The 20,021-nt window shown below is 34.2% G+C and overlaps 1 protein-coding gene across 1 annotated transcript in view; it reads left to right on the plus strand.

Moving 5' to 3' along the window:
* Positions 1-20,021, plus strand: part of LOC109065520 (probable E3 ubiquitin-protein ligase HECTD4) — a 76,401-nt gene that overhangs the window by 32,582 nt on the left and 23,798 nt on the right. Inside the window, 22 exon segments of the mRNA XM_042761204.1 lie at positions 73-219; positions 1,135-1,262; positions 1,342-1,508; positions 2,933-3,079; positions 4,501-4,685; positions 4,762-4,915; positions 6,374-6,654; positions 7,907-8,096; positions 8,189-8,270; positions 8,347-8,549; positions 9,684-9,819; positions 9,930-10,106; positions 10,987-11,086; positions 11,089-11,138; positions 11,896-12,065; positions 12,184-12,299; positions 13,850-13,953; positions 14,158-14,319; positions 16,142-16,290; positions 16,420-16,499; positions 17,715-17,878; positions 19,101-19,338. Coding sequence (XP_042617138.1) covers positions 73-219; positions 1,135-1,262; positions 1,342-1,508; positions 2,933-3,079; positions 4,501-4,685; positions 4,762-4,915; positions 6,374-6,654; positions 7,907-8,096; positions 8,189-8,270; positions 8,347-8,549; positions 9,684-9,819; positions 9,930-10,106; positions 10,987-11,086; positions 11,089-11,138; positions 11,896-12,065; positions 12,184-12,299; positions 13,850-13,953; positions 14,158-14,319; positions 16,142-16,290; positions 16,420-16,499; positions 17,715-17,878; positions 19,101-19,338 — 3,330 coding nt within the window.

Consider the following 20,021-nt stretch of genomic DNA (forward strand, 5'->3'; position numbering starts at 1 on the left):
TGCATTTACACATGCACACGCCTGCAGAAACATACACATGTGCTCAACGGCCCTTTGAACTTCTGCTTGCAGCCTGTAAGTCTGTGTCAGACACCAAATCCCATCCCATCGTGAAGCAGCCTGTGTTCCTGCGCAGTATGTCCGCTCCCTCGGACTTGGAAATGATTGCCAACAGTGATGTGGAGTTCACTCATGGAGCACAAAGGTACCTCAGACTCAGCAGAAGCACCGAATCACGGTTAAAGAATGAATATATGCACACCTGTAAGCACACATCACTTGAATTTTACGTGAATGCACCAAGTGTCTATGGTGCTGGCCAACCACAAATAGCCTAAGCTAGAATAATAAACTACATTGTTACATAAACAGCTAAGAACTGTTTGTTATGATTATTATCATTATTAAAGCTGAATTTATTTATTTATGCATTTATTTATACATATTTGCATTTATTTATGCATTTATCAATGCATTTATTTATTAATAAATTTGTGCATTTAATTATTACTATATTTATTTGTGCATTTTTTTTTTATGCATTTATTTATATTTTTTTTTTGTTAAAATACTTTCTCCTATGGCAGCTTAATTTGCAGAGCCATTCAAAGTTCAGTTTCTCCAAAACATGGATCTGTTTGTTCAGATGAGGCAGTGATCAGTAAATCAATAATTTGTTATAAACCATTTAGTGACAATTGTGACTCAAAAATTACAGATGCTATGTTATTTTGATTAATTTTTTTATTTATTTTTTTTACTTGGCTTATTGTTGTAATAGGTCAATTCAGGTTTATGCATTTGTTTCCTTATACATTTATTCATGCATTTATTTATTCATGTATATATTTTTATTTATGCATGTTAAAATACTTTCTCCATTCATGGACTGTTCAATAAATCAGTAATTTTTATAAACGATTTAGTGACATTTATTGCTCAAAAATGACACGTCTTTTTAATGTTAAAGGTTTTTTTTTTTCTTAAATTACATGTTGGTTTTAATGTGTTTTTTTTTTTTTTTTTTAATTGGGCTATTGCTTTAATAGGTATATTCTAAATGTTGCTACAATTTTTTACTAACTAATTACCTGTCTGTTTGCTTGTTTGTTTGTTGTATTTTACTAAATCCATCCAGTCACCGGAGCAGCTCTTTTACTCTGCTGCAGTCGTTGACCATTGAAGACAGCAAAGACAAGCCCACGTACAGCGTGCTGCTGGGACAGCTGTTCGCCTTCATAGGAACCACTCCTGATCAGACCGTAAGATCAGACAGTCGCATTGCTCCCAGACAAACATCCCTGTGGCCATTCAGCTCTAAAGTGCGTCTTCTGCCTGCAGGTGTCCAGCAGCAGCTTCCTGTCCGCGGCTCAGACGCGCTGGAGGAGAGGCCGCACCCGGAGACAGGCTCTGGTTCACATGAGGGAGCTGCTCACTGCTGCCGTTCGGGTCGGAGGAGTCACTCATCTGGTCGGCCCCGTCACCATGGTGCTGCAGGGCGGACCGCGGTACATTTAACCTCAGATATTTCAACATGCGCTACACTCTTTCAAAAAACCACTATTACTGACCCCAAACTGTTGAGGTCAGTAAGATATTCATACTTTTATTCAGCAAAAGTAACAGTTAAGACATTTCTAACGTTACAAGATTTCCTTTTCAAATGAATGCTGTTCTTTTGAACTTTCTGTACATCAACGAATCCTGAAAAATAAAATGCATCACGGTTTCCACAGAAATAAGAAGCAGCACAACTGTTCTCAACATTGAAATTAGTCTGAAGTTTTCTTGAGCATAGGGGTGTGCCTAAATTTGTCATCTATGAAAATATCATAGACCTATCAGATATCATTAAGGCTATGAAAGCAAAACATTTGTTTTGTTTTTAATGTGTAAGATATGATATAGTTAAGCAATATCACACAAGCAAGAGTACTGTTTTCCCGAATATCAGCACGTGAGCTTGATCGCAAATGTGGTGTTGATTTTATACAACAGTTCAACAAAAAAGAAGTTAATATTGAGTCACAAAATGGTCAGTTTTTTTTCTGTTTCGCTAACAGAAACAGTCCCAAACAAAGCCGTAGCAGAACATAGTGCATCACAGAGCTACACTGCAGTGTTTCGTGCCTGAATGAATCAGTTTTTGAATGAATCATTTGCATCAATGATTCAACGATCACTTGCTTCATTTCTAAACGAATCAGCTGTTTTGAAGGAATCGTTTGAATGAATGGTTCAGTGAATCGCTCATTAAGACAGGGACTTTCCGCCACCTATGTGCCATTTTAGTGTCATATTTATTTATCCGTGACGGGCCTAAACCAGACAACCACAAAAACACACTTTATTTTAAGGTGTTGTTGTTGTCCGAGTCTTTACTCATTTTCAAAAATCTTTCCAAAAATGTTAAAATGTCCTTGTTACAGTTATTATGTTTAGTATTGGGTAATGTTAATTAACTAACTATTAATTGTTATTATAATAGTAAGTGCATGTAACGTGTAACAAGGACACCTTAAAATAAAGTGTTACCAAATAATGTTTAATTATAATTACTGGAAAAACTCCCAAGATATGCCATATCGCACACTCTTACTCGAGCAGCAAATCAGCATATTAGAATGATTTCTGAAGATCATGTGACACTGAAGACTGTGTAATGATGCTGAATATTCAGCTTTGTGTCACAGGAATAAATTACACTTTACAATATATTCAAATAGAAAACAGTTATTTTTAATTGTAATAATGTCTCACAATTTTACTGTTTTTACTACATTTTTAATCAAATAAATGCAGCCTCTGTGAGTAGAAGAGACGTCTTACCAACCACAAACATTTTATTTTTGTTTTAAAATTGGTAGATCGATCTGCAGATTGTTGCATCTCTGCTGTGAAGCTTCAGTTGTCCCTGTGTGTGTGTGTGTTTAGTGGAGGAACTGACCTGCGGTGGCATGATGGAGCAGGTCCAGGAGGCCTTTGGAGAGACCATGACATCAGTGGTGTCTCTCTGCGCTCGTTACCCAATCGCCTGCGCCAACAGCATCGGCCTGCTGTGCACCATCCCCTACACCAGGCAAGCATTCAGCCCTTACTTCATCAAATCAAATATGGAATTCTGTCCATATGGAGTTATGTAACATGACCTCGGTGACGTCAACAGAACAGGAAATTATTTCTTCTTAGAAATAATGTGCTCTGATTTCTATTACAGCAACCCTTGGAAAGTATTTGAAATATTGTGTTCTGGGTGCCAATATTGATATAATGTATAATATATGAGCAATTAGTGCCAATTTTGATATTAAGTTCAATTAAAATCCTAATTTGTTTTTTTAGTAAAAATTAAAAAGTGCTATTTTTGTGTATTTTATTTTGTATTTTAAATTTTTAATTTTTTTTTTTTATTTTTTGATTTTTTATTTTTTTTTTTTAATGTTTACAATATTTTGAATAGTGTTACATTAAAAACTCCAGCTTGCTATTACAGTTATTTTAGTATTGTTTATATACAGTTATGGTTAGCTTTTATCTTTATATTTTCAGTTTTCTTCTCTTTTTTTTGTAATTTTATGTGCTTGTCATTTTTATTCTTTTTTTTCATCATTTCTATTTAGCTTATTTATTTTTTCATTTAAATTTATTTAAACTTGCTATAATAGTAGCAGTGTTATTTTAGCATTTTTTTTTTTTTTTTGCATGCTCTGGTAGTATTGATTAACACTTTAAATAAGCTTTTATTATAATATTTTCAGTTTTCATGTTAGTTTTATACATTTTTTTGTGTTTTTGTATTTTTTTTTTTCTTGTAATTTTATTTGGGTTTTAGGTGATGAATAAGGTTCTCGTTATGATGTTATAATAATATTGATTTTAAAATCCCAATATCAGTGTAATTAGCAGTTAGTATTATTTATATACTATTATAGTATTTATTCATATTTTAAATTAGCTTTTATATTTATATTTTAAGTTTTCATTTTAATCTTAGTTGAATTTTGAGTAATTTTTCTAATGTGCTTATGCCAATTTATGTTTAGCTCATTTATTTTTATTTCAGTTTTAGATGATGAATTTTTTTTTTAATTTTGATGCTGAATAACATTAAATAGTTTATTTTATATTTTCAGTTTTCATTTTAAATTTAGTTTTTAAATTTAAATTTTAAATTTAATTTTTTATTAGTGTTTTTCCTTTTCCTTTATTTTTATTTAGCACATTTATTTTTATTACAGTTTAGTAACTTTAGTACATTAATCTAAAATTGATTTTATTTCAGAAAGTTTGCAAGGCAACATTTCTAATTCTCATTTAAATTTTTCAATGAATATATAGATTTTATTTAGTCTTTACTAGTTATAGCTAATGATAACAACGCTGTACAACAGAAAAAATGTCAACACTAGCCAGAGCATCGGATTTTAATAGTACTGACCGTAGGTGATAATGAGGCAGATTCAGAGGTGGATGTAAACAGTGCTGTGTTGCTGTGGTCAGGAGCGAGGAGCAGTGTCTGGTGCGCAGCGGTCTGGTTCAGCTGATGGATCGGCTGTGCAGTCTCAGCAGTCAGAGAGACAGCAGCTCCAGTGAGAAACAAACCAAAAAACAGAAAGTGGCTACGATGGCCTGGGCTGCTTTCCAGGTGCTCGCCAACCGCTGCATCGAGTGGGAAAAAGTCGAAGGTGAGCAGCGTTTGCGGTTGGAGAAGTATCACAGAAATCATGTTCAGTGTTAACTGACGCTCACTGTTGTTAATAGGCGGCTCCACAGACGCGGTGCATTCTGGGCTGGCACGACAGGTGTCTAGCTTGCTAACCAATCACCTGGCTCGCGCCACAGACTGCTGCGGCAACCAAGCGGCGGGAAACGACGCCCTGCAGGATGTGCTCAGTTTGCTCAACGATCTGTCAAGGTACTTCCTGTTTCACCTGAAACTGTTCACAGTGTTGTTAAATTCTCAATTCCTTTTGTTTCACACACGTTTCAAGGATGTTCACTTTCTGCATGTTTATAAAAAGAAGTGCACTTTAGCACACTATTTATAGCACTTTTTATGGAAGTTATGCACTTTAGAAGAATATACTTAAGTGTAAACTGAATGGAACGCTTTCTGACATTTAATTGCATGTTGATTACAGTGCAATGAAAACGTAGGATAGCTTCAATTACATTATATTAAATTATTATATCAAATGCAATTAGCTGATCATTCGAGTGCTTTTTGAGCCACTTGAGTACATTTTTATATGCAATTAAATTTTACTGAAATATGGCTGAATGTACTGACAAGCATATACTTTAATGACATTTCTATTGGTATTTGGATGTCATGTATTTAAATATATTTGTGATTACACATTTGTAATGATGAAGTTGTGATTTAGAATATTTAAAATATATTAACTTTACATGTATTATTAAATAGCACACTAAAGTTTAAAATGATGATGATTAAAATGATAATCAAGTATTTTACATGCGCTTTAGTGTGTTAGTTAACACATCAAAAATAAGTGTACTACTTTAAAACACGACACAAGATTATTAAAGCAGATTTTTTTTATATGATCAAATATTAACATGATATAAAATGTACTTTAAAGTAAAACTTTTAATTTGACATTATTATAAATGTCACTTTTTAAAAGTGTACTTAAGTGTGTTCAGAAACGGTCATGAAAGTGTCACTTAAGTGGCCTTTCATTTCATTAATATTGTATTATTTGTAAGTACAGTTTCTAAAAATGTACTTTTTAAGATTTGAAGTAGCCTAAAAGTGCACATTCAGTACAATTTAGTGCACTTTTTGTTCACAAGGGCAGATTTGTCTGAAAACTCATGTTTTGTACATCAGTAAATTAAGACGGTGCCCAAATGGTTAACTTGTATTTACTGTTACGGTTTATCCACAATAAATATATTAAAAAAATTAGATTTTATTGCATAAAAATAATAAATGAATAATTAATATTATTAATTTTTAGTTTTGTTTTAAGTTTTTTATTATGTTTGTATTGTTTTGTGTATTTTTTTTTATAGTTTGGTTTGTAAATAAGTATTAGCTTAAGTTTTGAGTTTGAGTTTTGGTGTGACTCGTGAAATTTTAGATATTCTGCCGTTCAGTAAACCAAAGCGATTCATTTTGTGAATCATTTTGATTAAATCAAAAGAGTCATTATGAAACGCACCACACTGGAGATTCTGCATGCAGCTAATACACACAACAAACATTTATTTTAGTGTTTCAGCAGTCCAGGCTTGATTAAATTGTGCATAACTTTCAACTTTTTGCACACTCTGCTTAAGTCGTAATGGATTTGGCTGATTTTACCCGGTTTGAACTGTTGCATCGCTCTTTCTCCTCTTCCAGGAGCCACATTGGTAAAACCATCCTGAGCCAGCCTGCCTGTGTGTCTAAACTGCTGTCTCTGCTGCTGGACCAGCGGCCCTCGCCCAAACTGGTGCTGATCATCCTGCAGCTGTGCCGCGCTGCACTGCCGCTCATGAGTGTGGAGGATTGTGGGAATGTAGCGCTGCCGTCCTGGAGCTACTCGGCGTATGCGCTGGACGCAGAGCAGCAGGAGGCCAGTGACCCTGCCTTCCGCATCGCGTCGCTGCTGCTGGCCAAGCTGGCGGACTACGTGGTGCCAGGTGCGAGGAATGCAGCTTGATTCTAATAAAAACTAATGTAGAGTATTTCTTTAAGTGCTTTTGTCTTCAGACCAAAGACTGTAACCTTCACTCTATAACTGGCTTGTCAGAAAAGTTTGTGCTCAGTACAATTTTTGAACGGATCAAAGACACAGTACAAATGTTATTATAATTTAAACTAACTGTTTTCTATGTGAATATATGTAATTTATTTATGTGATGCGCAGCTGAATTTTCAGCATCATTCCTCCAGTCTTCAGTGTCACATGATCTTCAGAAATCATTCTTATATGCTGATTTGCTGCTCAAGAAACACTTCTGATTATTATCAATGGTAGAAACAGTTGCGCCGCCCCATATTTCTGTGGAAACTGTGATGCAATTTATTTTTCACAATTATTTGATGAATAGAAAGCTCAAAGAACAACGTTTATATTAAATTGAAATTTTCCACAACAATGTATTTTTACTACTTTTTCCAGTATTATCATTTTTGATCATTTAAATACATTCTTGCAACTGAGGGATGTTATAGTTGACTAAAACTAAAACCATAAAAAAAATTTTTGTTACTTGATATAACTTAAAATAAATTAAACTTATTTTGTTTCTGCTAGTTTCACAGCATTTCTCAATGTATTTTTATTACTTTTTCCAATATATTTACTGTCATTTATGATCATTTAAATGCATCCTTGCAACTGAGGGATATTATAGTTTACTAAAACTAAAACCATAAAAAAAAATTTATTTGAAGTAACTTTTAAAATATCTTTAAAATAAATAAAAATAAAATCTAAAAAACTTAAACTTATTTTAGTTCCGCTAGTTGCACAGCACTTCTCATTTTTTTTTACAACTTGATCTACTAAGATAATTAAAACAGTTTATTTCAGTCTTAGTTTATATTTTCTATTGTTGTAATTAAATTCTCATTTTTTTTTACAACTTGATCTACTAAGATAATACATATGCAACAAAATTACTACTTAGGGTTGCAAAGGGGTGGAACATTTCCAAAAATCCTGGAAAGTTACCAAAATTTCTGGAATATTTCTGAAATTTACTGGTTATTTTTTTCCATTTTGCAATTTCAATTTTATGCATTCTTTTTTTTTTCTATTTTTGTCTTTGTTTGATCATCTATACATTTTGAGTCATTTATTTTATGCTTTAATAATTTACCTACAGTAGTTATAATATGTATGCTTTATCAACATGCTTATTTATATATTTTAATCTCCCCTCCTAGGTTGCCAGACGTTGCTGTCCCCCAGCGCCTCTGAGGCCGACACCAGTCTGACACGGACCTGTCCGAAGAGCAGCGCTAAGACCGACAGAGACGCTAGCGAGGAGGGTGAAGCCGTGGATGGCAAGCTGTCCATTTTCATCCATAAAAGAGAAGACCAGTCGTCCCATGAGGTGCTCCAGCCCTTACTCAGGTAAAAACACTCTGACCTCATTGAACACTTCCGTTCTGACACGAAGCTGTAGAAGTTATGGCTGATGTCAGTGTTTGCACGACACCTTGCAGCAGCTCAGAGGGTCGTCCCTTCCGCCTCGGCACCGGAGCCAACATGGAGAAGGTGGTGAAGATGGACCGGGACATGACGAAGGTCAGCTCGGGTTTAGTGTCGATGGGTTTGGGGAGCAGAAAGCAGTGCTGCTTGAGTGAAACGCTGTGTTTTGCAGAGCGGCTGCTGTGAGGTGATCACGGAGGAGGCTTCCTCTGCTCTGAGGAAAGCCAATAAGTGGGCTCAGTCTGGGCTTATTGTTAGTGTGGGTCCTCCGATAGAGAGCACGGGTCAGGAGAATGCTGGGATATCCACCACAGGTGACAAGAAGAAAAGCGCCCAGTCTACAGTGTGCAGAGAGAGGAACGCTGAGCTGGCTCGGTAAGAGTATTTTACTGTGTCTTCAGAAGGTTTATATGCTGCATACCTGCAAACTCAGTGCCTTTCGGTGAAATGTGCCGTTCTGATATTGAAATTCAAGTGATTCATGCAAATCAGAGGAGTTTTTATATCTGAAGGGGAAAGGTTTTGTCTTTGGAAAGGTTTTGATGGCATTTTCTTTTCATTTTACCTCCTTGTTATACCTAATAAAGCAGGGTTAGTTTAGTTTCATTGAGATGCTATTATAATTTTTATTAATATTTAGGGTTGGGCACCCCTTATATTCTGTTTTCATTTTAATTTTAGTTTTAGTAATTTTTTTCCCATTTTATTAGTTTTTTTTTTAATCTATTTAGCTTTAATTACATTTTTGTTTATTTAGTAGGTTTTTTTTTTGTAACAATAATTGTTTTATGGTTTTAGTTTCAATTTACTATAATAATCCTGTAATAAAGTAATGTTTATTAGTTTGCATTAAGTACGGTGCAGAGTGAAAAATTTAAGACATAAATATTAGTACTGTGACTTGCAGTTTAAAATAAAGTAATTATTATAATGATCACTTATGTGAGTTAAAACAACATATTTAATACTAATAATAATAATAAGCCCTAAATATGTGTTGTCAAACTGTACATATAAATCATTTTAAAATAAAAACAGTCCAAATAAAACACAAATATGTAATATTTTATCAATTTATTTGCATGTCATGAAATCAATAACCAACATCAGAGAACTATGAACATGTTAATATGTCGTTAAATTATTGAAATATTCACTTAAAATCTTAAAGTGTACTTTAAGTATGTATTTTATATCCAAGGAGTTCGGCTGACAAAAACGTTGAGGAATTCCTGACATTATCATGTATTAGGCTGAAATGTGAGGTCTGTCAATTTGTAAATAGTTTTATTTTTGTCAAAACTTGTGTTACTTGAACTCTAAACTTTGTTAAAATCCTAGTTTTTCCAGTTTAGGATGTTACTCCAGGCATTATGACATTTCAAACCAACATCGCTACCTAAACAACAAGTAGTACTAATACCACAATTTTCCAAAATGATTTAAACGGCTGATTCCAGGAAGTTTCTAGAAGGAGAAATGACTGAAACTCTTTGATTTGACACGCAGCTCAGATCCGGTGCGGCCCTTCATCAGCGGTCATGTGGCTAACAGCATGGCAGCGGAGGTCATCGCTCTGCTGCACAGTCTTCTGACCGCACCAGAGTCCAACACGGCTCAGATATGGACCAGCACCGCAGAAAAGGTGCGCCGCACTCTTTCGTTCCAGCGCAGTTACCGTTATCGACAGTTCTTCATGGAGCGCTCGCTAAAACAGTTTGTGTTTTGTGTTCACGCCATACTCCTCTCCTTCAGGTGTTGTCCAGGGCCTTGATGTACATCCCTCAGTTGGGCAAGTACGCTGAGAGTATTCTGGAGAGCGGCAACAGCAGCGGCAGGAAGTTAGCCAAGCTGCAGGCCATTGGCCGACAGGCCGTAGCGGCTCTCTGCGCGCTAGGAGGATTCAAGGAGACCATCAAGATCGGTTCTGAAGTGCAGGTGAGCCATTACTCTAAATTAGAGCCCGACCAATATATCGTTTTGGCAGTTTTATTGGCCGATATGAGCCTGTAGCAGATATATCGGTATCAGCGAATATGCCACCACTGTTTGCTCCTGGCGACCTGGATGAAACACTTTAAAGCTTAAGTCTATTGAATAGCATTGAAACTTTGAATGGCCATATCTGCGGATCCGCACCAAATTCGGGGGATCCCTTCAGCTCGAGGAACCCTCTCGAACACCGAATCGAGTGTACGTACCTTTCGAATGCGACCACATCTAGTAAGTTTCGTCTGTGTGTGAAAACAGTAGCGCAAATCCGTGAATGAATGTTCCAAAGTGAAATAAACTTCAACGGAATAAACTTGAATGGAATTGAATTGAAATAAAGTTGAATAAACTTCAGTGCACTGATGTCAGACTCATTTTGGATAGTAGTTTATTAAATTGTTAAATGCCCTGCCTCCATTACATATCTCTGTCAAGTCCTTATAAGTGTTTGATCACCACATTTGAGTGATCATTGCATAAAATGTGTTTATGTATACAGTATATATTCTGTTTATGTTTATACTGTATTCTAAATATAGTCCCAGTCAAAAGTTTGGACACACGAATGGGAAAGTGTCCAAACTTTTGATTGGTACTGTACTATAATATTCACAAAGAATATCTGCCGATATATCGATATCGGCCTTGTTTTACTCCCTAATATCGGTTTCGTTATCGGCCTCCAAAAAACCCATATCGGTCGGGCTCTACTCTAAATACACAAGGTTTTTAGCAGATGAATGTTTCAGTTGTTCACATGACTAGTACCTTGCTAAAGTGTTTGTTTGTGTTTGTTTTGTTTGTTAGGTGTTTGTTATAGTTGTGTTTGGTGGTTTTGGGTTTGTTGTATAGTGTTGGGGTCGTCATATCCATTAATGAGCAGGAGGGAATGGCCACGGTCAGGTTTCCTTCCTGCGAGTGTCTGATATCCTCACCGTGCCCATATCCCGCCTCTGCACCCCTCGCTCTGAGGTAATCGCCTCTGAAACGTCTGCAAAATGAGTTTCATGTGTTTTGCACTGAATAATGAAAATGTTTTCTGTCACAGTTTCATTGCTTGTTATTATCTACCTCATATGACATAGAATTATTCATTTTTACTCATAATACTCCTTGTTTTTAACTTGTGAAAGTTGAGTAAACTTTAGTATACTTTTAAAAAAGTAATTATTACAGAAATAATACACTTTAAACTATATGCTAAAGTGCGAACTGTATTGACACTCAAGTGTACATTTTTTATTTTTTTTATTAAATGCATTTAGCTGAACTTTAGTGTGTTTTTGATCCACTTAAGTGCATTTTTATGTGCAGTTTTATAATTACTTCTGTAGTTTATGAAATATGGTTAAAGTACTGCTGAATGTACTGACAAGCATTTATGACTAAAATATACATTAATGTCATTTCCATTGAAACTTGTGTCATGTATTTAAATCTACTTCAAATTACTCATTTGTAATGAAGTTGCATTTAAAATATATTAACTTTTAATGTAATATTGAATATTATGTATAAATACATGTGCTTTAGTCAACACGTCAAAATAAGTGTACTTCTTTGAAAGTGAAATGAAAGTGTATTCTCTTCACATTTGAGTTATTTTAGTACTGAAATTTAAACTTATTTTATTTCAGTTAGTTGCCAAGGCAACAATTCTAATGATTTGTGAAGCAGCTCAGATGTCTGCTGTCATGTCTCTCACGCTGCTCTGTGTGTTTGTGCTCAGGCTCTGCCGCTGCACAAGCTGTCCATCACAGAGAAGGTTGTTCAGGCCGTGCAGTCCATGCTGCTGCCGCAGGAGGGCAGTCTGTCCATCCACACATCTCTGCCTGCGTCTGGAGACGGATCCAGTCCTGTGATGGCTGTGGTGCGTCTTCTGGCTGAGATCAGAACCAGGTCAGACCCTCAAGAATATGGAAGTCACACACAAACCGTTGCTCTTCTTGTTTGTGCATGTCTTGTGCAGTAGTGTTTGGGATCTGGGGTGTTTATTCTGTGTGTTTGACTCCGTCAGGGCGTGTTTGGTGATGGCGCAGCTGCTGGAGGACAGCTCCTTCTGTGAGGAGTTCATTCAGCAGTGTCCCGCAGCAGTGGAGGTGCTCAACCTGATCGCTCAGGAGTGCAGTCCTGGTGAGAGCCCACACCGATTTAAGACCTGACATGAATGCAACATCCTGTTTTATTTTTTTGTACATCCAAAAACGGTTACCATAATGGTAAAACAAAATCTTATATTTCATATAAATTTACATTTTTTATACAGTTTGTATAATTAATATAAAATATAAATGTAATTATATAAAGCATAATCAAATAATAATATGATCTTTATTTTTATTTTATATAATATTTTTTTAATTCTGTTTATTAATTCTTATTATAATAACAATACATTAACTGGGAACAAACCTTGTTGGTTCTCGAGCTTCTAGCAAACGAGTGTCTAATGTGCTCTATGTATGTGTTGATCAGTGTTTATATGTGAAAGGCTTAAATTAAATCTGTTTCTCATATGAAGTGATCATATCTTTTCTGTAGCATTGTTGTTTTGTTAACTAAAAAAAAAACAACTAATGAAAATTTAGAAAAGTCCCCTTGGCAGTGAACTTAAAATAAGTTCTAAAACTACTAAAATTGCTCAAACTAAAAAAGAAAAAGAAAAAGCAATTACTAAAACTGAAAATATAAAAATTAAAGCTAATTCAAAATATTAATAAATACTATAATAGTATAAAAATAACACTAAAATAGCACTGGCAACAGCATTTTCTTATTTTGTTAGCAAATTACTTGTGTGAGTGAAAATTAGAAATATTGCTGTGGCAGTTAAATTAAATTATTACTAATATTGCAACTGAGATAAAAAATAAGTTAAAGCCAAATTATAAATATAAATATATATATATATATGTGTGTGTGTGTGGGTTGTGTATGTGTATATATATATATATATTCTATATATATATATATATATATATATATATATATATATCTATATATATATATATATATATATATATATATATATGTATGTATGTGTATATCTATATATATATATATATATATATATATATATATATATATATATATATATATATATATATACATATATCTATATATATATGTATACATATATATATACTATATATATAGTATAATACATATGTATATATATACATATATATATCTATATATATATATATATATATATATATATATGTATGTGTGTGTGTGTATCTCTCTCTCTCTCTCTCTCTATATATATATATATATATTAAAAAAACTAATGAAAATGACAAAAGCACTTAACAAAATTACTAAAACCTAAATAAATATTAAAATGAAAACTAAATATAAAAACTAAAATATGTATAGAGAAAAATAGTGAGAGAATATTAAAAATATCTCCATTTGCGTTCTGAAGATAAAGGAAAGTATAAGACTAGTTTGGAATGTAAATGATGAGCGTGTTTTCATTTGAACAAACTCTTTAACTCACCTCTTAATGTCTATTTAAATGTTTAATCTTGCATGACTCTTGCATGAACACTAAAAAGAGAGGTTTTACAGCTGCGCTTTCATACAGTGAAGCATAAAGTAGCTCATATAACTGATAGAGTGATATCTTCCTGTAGTGTAACAATGTTTATTGGCATGACTGGTGGTGTGTGTGTTTGCAGGAGAGCGTTTAGTGATGGTTGAGGCTCAGTGTGAGCGGGTTCGGATGCTGTATCGAGACTGTGCTCGTCCTCCACCTCCTCCAGTGCAAACTGATCAACGACAGGTGACTTGCTTTATTTAATGTGATCAAGAAGAGCTTTTTGTATTTTTTTTATTATTAAAGATTTGTCTACTGTCATGCTTCCTCAACTTCCTGCTGCTCAGTAAACACACAGAATGAGTGTCAGACATGAAGCCTTCAGATTGGCTGAACAAATAATCAGACCGGAGGTGTTAATAAACCCAGATCTTCTTCCTCTCTCCGCAGCCGAAGGAAATCACGTGGTGCCCGTCGCGCGTCTTCCCTCCGGTGCGCGCCTGCATGTTCTCCTCACACTTGACCTCCGTGACCTTTCTGGCCGATCCGAGCGCAGGTGGAGGTCTTCCCAGAGGAACGTTCATCTACGCCACTTCACCTGTGCCTGTCCAGGTAACTACAGCCTGTTTGTGGCTCATACACTTTTGAAGAAAAAAAATAACTTCTGTTCTGCAAGATCCTATGCTATTTTGGGTTTTATTTTTTTATTTTTAAAGTCTATAAAGTTTTTTTTGTTTGTTTATTTAGTTCCAGTTATTTTAGTACATCAACTTGAACAGAATGAAAAAAAAATTCTTTTTTTGTTTGTTTTTTATTTCGTTAATGTTTTAAACTAAATTAAGTAAACAAATTATTTTCTTTTTTTATGGTTTTAGTTTTAGTGTATGATAATAACCCTGCCAAGGATGCATTATTTTGATGAAAAGTGAGGGGAAAGACATTTCTAATGTTAGAAAATATTTATTTTTCAAATAAATGTTGTTCTTTTGAACTTTCTGTTCATCAAATAATCCCGAAACAAAATTGTCACAGTTTCCTAGAAAATATTTAGAAGCTCAGCTGTTTTTAACATTGATAATATAAAAATGAAACAATCAGAAATGTTTCTTGAGCAGCAAATCAGCTGATTAGAATGATTTCTGAAGGATCATGTGACACTGAAGCCTGGAGGTCGATCGATAGTGGACTTTACCGATAGTTAAGTTGGCCCACACTGGCCGAAACCGATTAATCAACCGATAGTTTTTAAAATGGATACTGAATGAAAACTGAAAAAGTTCTTTACTATAAAATAAAATAAAAAAAATACTGTACTGAACCCTACTTTGTAAATTAATAAAAATATTAATATTAAATATTAATTATATATTGATAAAGTTCATAATTCATTAACTAATGTTAACAGAAGCCACTTCAAAATTTTAAAATGTATTGCAGATGTTGAAATTCACACTCTAACTAGATGGCCGTCTACACAAAAAGCCATAGCAATGAAATAACAAGCATATGGATATTGTATGTATACTCTCACACTTTAATTGCTTCTGTCCTAGAACATGTGATAATTATCTAATTAAAATAGAAAATATGGCAGTCACACACCGATCAGGGTTCATGGATCACGCACACCGGACGCGTCACATTCAGTTCAAGCGGTAGCCTAAAACAGTTCATTTAATAATCACCAAATGGACAAAAGTTTGCTTGAAGAATGATCCAAAAAAAATGGCATAGATAAGTTTGAAGTTCAGTGTTTAAAAAAAAAAACAGAGCAAACGGAAAGAAAAAGTGCGAGCTATGCTATAGCTCTCTATATGAAGCACACAGACTTTATTAGAGGCACAGAAAAACAAAAGTTTCACTGAAAAATGCACAATACACAGTCTTTCAGCCCACCGTGAAGTCTTTATGGACATTTAACAATGATTTGGGACAAATACAATGTAATTTAATGGAAAACTGAATGAATGAATGAACATATCGATTTTGCTTTCTCACGTCACAGCTTTAAATCTGCAACTTCACTGGCTAACAAATACATTAATGTGACCAGCTGGATATAAACTAATGCAAATAGATGGTAACAATCGTGACATTAAGCATTTGCGTCAGGCTTGTGTGTGTTTTGGTCAATTATCGGTGCCGATTAATCGGCAAAACCGATACATCAGTCGACGTCTACTGAAGTCTGGAGTAATGATGCTGAAAATTCAGCTTTGCATCACAAAAATAAATCACATTTTACAATATATCCCCATAGAAAACAGTTATTTAAAATTCTAATAATATTTCACAATGTTGCTGTTTTTACTATATCTCTCATCAAATAGAAGAGACTTCTGTCAGAAACATTAGAAAATCTTACCACCTTCAAACTTTTAAGCGGTAGAGTTCTCTACGTCTAGCTCACATTTTCTCTCTTTCTGGTTTCCAGGCTCCTTCCTTTTACTGGGAGATCGAGGTTGTTTCTTTCGGAGACTCGGAGGATGACAGCGGCCCTGTAGTGTCGTTCGGTTTCTCCCCGGAGGCCGAGAAGAGAGACGGCGCTTGGACCAGTCCTGTGGGCACCTGTCTATTCCACAAGTACTGACCCGCTCCATTCAACATGTTCACTGGACTCTTATCTTGTTCTTTCTGTTCCTCTCTCTGCTTCCCATCCTAACTCTTTTCTTTTTATGTGTCGTCCTTGTTTGTTGTCTCTCTCCTGCTCAGTAATGGGAGGGCGGTACACTATAATGGCTCCAGTTTGCTGCAGTGGAAGAGTGTGAGACTAGACGTGGCTCTACTTCCTGGTGAGATAGGACCGACTTTATTCATTCAGCCATTAACTGCAAGCACATTACGTTGTTCAAGCCAGCTTTCGGGGAAGCTATGTTTGAAACTGTTAAAGGGACAGTTCTTTCCCACGACAGTCGGCCTGGTCTTTTCTTTAACTTATATAACTAATGCTTTCCGTTTGCCTTTTTTTTTTTTTTTTCTGTTGTCAAATTGTTCTGATGAACTTGAGTGATCATTGTTGAATCTTAAAACTAATGTTAGTTTAAAGAGCTGAGATTGAGTGTTAAGAATATGTAGGAGCAGGATGATTATTGATGGATAATTGCTTCAACTTCCTCAGCTCTGAAGCTGTGTGCAAAAACAAATGTTTTCTTTCTCTGTATTTCTGTCTTGTATTTTTGTTTTCTACAAATATTGAAACATTATTAAATCAAGATACATTTACTTGAGAGGCAAAATTACCAATTAAGTAACACTTTACAATAAGGCTCCATGTGTTAAAGTTGGTTAACTTAATCAGTTAACATAAACTAACAATGAAAATACTGCTAAAGCATTTATTAATCTTAGTTAATGTTGATTCCAACATTTACTAATACATGATTAAAATCAATAGTTGTATCTGTTAATGTTAATGTATTTTTATTAACTAATGTTAACTAAGATGAATAAATACTGTAACAGTGTATTGCTCATTATTAATTAATGCAAAAAAGAAAAAGTCTTTTCCCTTTAAATTATTAAGCTTATATTTCTTGCCACGTTGACTGATTTATTTTTATTTTTTCTTATTTTAAGCATAGATCTGCTTAATTTTGTTACATTTTGGAAAACAAGTCTTAATATCAAATGCCATTTTGCTTCTCAAATAAACACACATTGATTTAAGATTTAAGAACAAGACAGAAAATACATTTTTGCAGTAAAAACCAATGTTCAAAACAATGCAGTGTTTGTCAGAACAAGCCGATACTTGAAAAAGTAACTTGTTGCTAAAAAAGCTGTACTGTTTTTCTGTTTTTTCAAGAGAAAATGTTAAAGTTGAAGTAGTTGGGTTCAAAGTTTTAGTAACTAACACCTCATTGCTGGTTGGCAAACATTTGACGTTATAATATGTTACAATATGTCATCGCTCACAAAATTATATGAATATTTTTTTTTTGTTCATGCATGTGTCTGGAGAGTCGTTGAGCTGCTGTGGTGATGGTTTGTGGTGTGTTTGGACACAGGTGACGTTGCAGGCATCGGTTGGGAGCGTTTGGAAGGCACTCCTCCTCCCCCCGGCCAGCCTCCCAAAGGAAGGGTGTACTTCACCTACTGCGGGCAGCGTCTCGCTCCTTATCTGGAGGACGTGGCCGGAGGCATGTGGCCCGTGGTCCACATTCAGAAGAAGGTTCGCACACAAATATGATGCATTATAAGCAAACCAGTGGTGCTCATAACTAAGTTCAAGGTGATTCGTAATGGTTTTAGTCCATTTGTAAGTTATACTGGATATTCCTAGGAGGAAAAAAGTGCCTGAAAATGTGCTATAATTAATATTATACTATAGTAGTATTTATTAAAATAGTATTTATACCATCAGTTTAATTTCATTTGAAGTTTTAGTGATTTTTTTCTTCTTCTTTTTTATATTTCTATTTAGCTTTAATTTATATTTTCTTCCATTTTGGTTTTAGTTGTCAGACAAGTTTTTTTTTTTTTTTTTTTTTTTTTTTTTTTTTAAAGTTAAAGCTTTTCAACTAATATTTATTTTAACTTCATTTCAATTAACTTATACTCAGTATAATAACTAATTGATACTAATGTATAATACAATTTTAAATTTAAACAGTTATTTAAAAATAAAAAAACTAAATATACTAATTTTGAATGTAAGATCGAATAATACACTACAGTTAAAATGAAAATTAAGTACTTTAGTATCAAGTGCTTTAGTATGTTAGTCAACACATCAAGATAAGTGTACTTTAAAACATGACAAAAGATTATTTTGTATGTTGGTTTGGTTTGTTAGTCAAAATGTACATTTTTAGTGTACTTCAGTGTGTCAATACTCATATAATTAATGACACAATATCAAAGTAAGTGTACTTCTTTAAAACACGACAAAAGATTATTAAAACAATCATTTAAAATGTACTTAAATGTCAAACTTAATTTGACATCAATACAAAGATCACTGTTTAAACGTGTACTTAAGTGTGTTCAGAAACATTCATGAAAGTGTCTGGCTGATATACCCAATAAAACAAGAAGAGGTTATGAATTAGATGAAACATTAAATTAGGAACATAAAGATGTATGTTACATTGACAAATTTCAGAAACATTCATGAAAGTGTCTGGCTTTACATAAATTGTCCCTTTTAGATGAAACATTAAATTAGGAACATAAAGATGTTTTTTTGATTGATAATTGTTTTAATTGGTATTATTTAGTGGAATAGGAAATTTCATAAATTGAGGAGTTTAAATCAATTTCCCTTAGGATGCTGTATGCTTATGTATTTGCTGGGGGTCAATGTCTTTTTATTGTACAGTGATTTCTTTTTTTTCTCTTTAGGCCTGCTTTTTTAAACATCTTATTTGTTCCTTGTGATTCTGTTTTTTCAGAATACGAAGATTCACGCAAACTTCGGCTGCCGGTTGTTTGCTTACGCAGAGGGACAGGCTCACCGAAACGCCGCCGATCTCTGCATGGACCTCTCAGAGGAGATCAGCGCCAACTTCGAGGCTCTGCCCTTCGCCATGGCCTCTGACAGCGACAACGACGCCGGCACGAGTGTGGCGTCTGACTCGGGGTCTCACGGCCCCCCGTGTCGCATCGCTGCGGTCGTCACAGCACAGCAGCGTCAGTGTCCACTCAGCTGAGTCCAAATGTGTTTTATATGTGAATATCTGTTCCTGTGATCAAAGCTGAACTTTCAGCATCATTACTCCAGTCTTCAGTGTCACATGATCTTCAGAAATCATTCTAAGATGCTGATTTACTGCTCAAGAAACATTTCTGATTATCATCAGTGATGAAAACCATTGTGCTGCTTTTTTGTGTAGTTGGAAAATGTGGAAACTGTGATGCATTTTTAATGTTTCAGGATTCTTTGATGAATAGAAAGTTCAAAAGAACCGCATTTATTTGAAATAGAAATCTTTTATAACTTTATAAATGTCTTTGATGTCAATTTTGATCAATTTAATGCTAAATAAAAGTATTGATTTCGTATAAACCCTAAACTTTTGAAAGGTAGTACATTTTGTGGTTTTGTATTTGTTTTTTATGTAAATTTTGATTTTTTTATGTGTAAATAATCATCATATTAGAATGATTTCTGAAGATCATGTGACACTGAAGACTGGAGTAATGATGCTGAAAATACAGCTGCACATCACAGAAATACATTACATTCAGAAATATATCACAATATAAAAAAATCTTAATTATTCCAAACTTTTGATTAGAAGGTTTTGATTTTTTTCCCTCCTACTATAGAATAAAATGAATTCTCTGACTGAATCAGTAAGGAAGATGCTATT

This window comes from Cyprinus carpio, chromosome A7 (assembly GCF_018340385.1).
Source record: "Cyprinus carpio isolate SPL01 chromosome A7, ASM1834038v1, whole genome shotgun sequence".
NCBI lineage: Eukaryota > Metazoa > Chordata > Actinopteri > Cypriniformes > Cyprinidae > Cyprinus > Cyprinus carpio.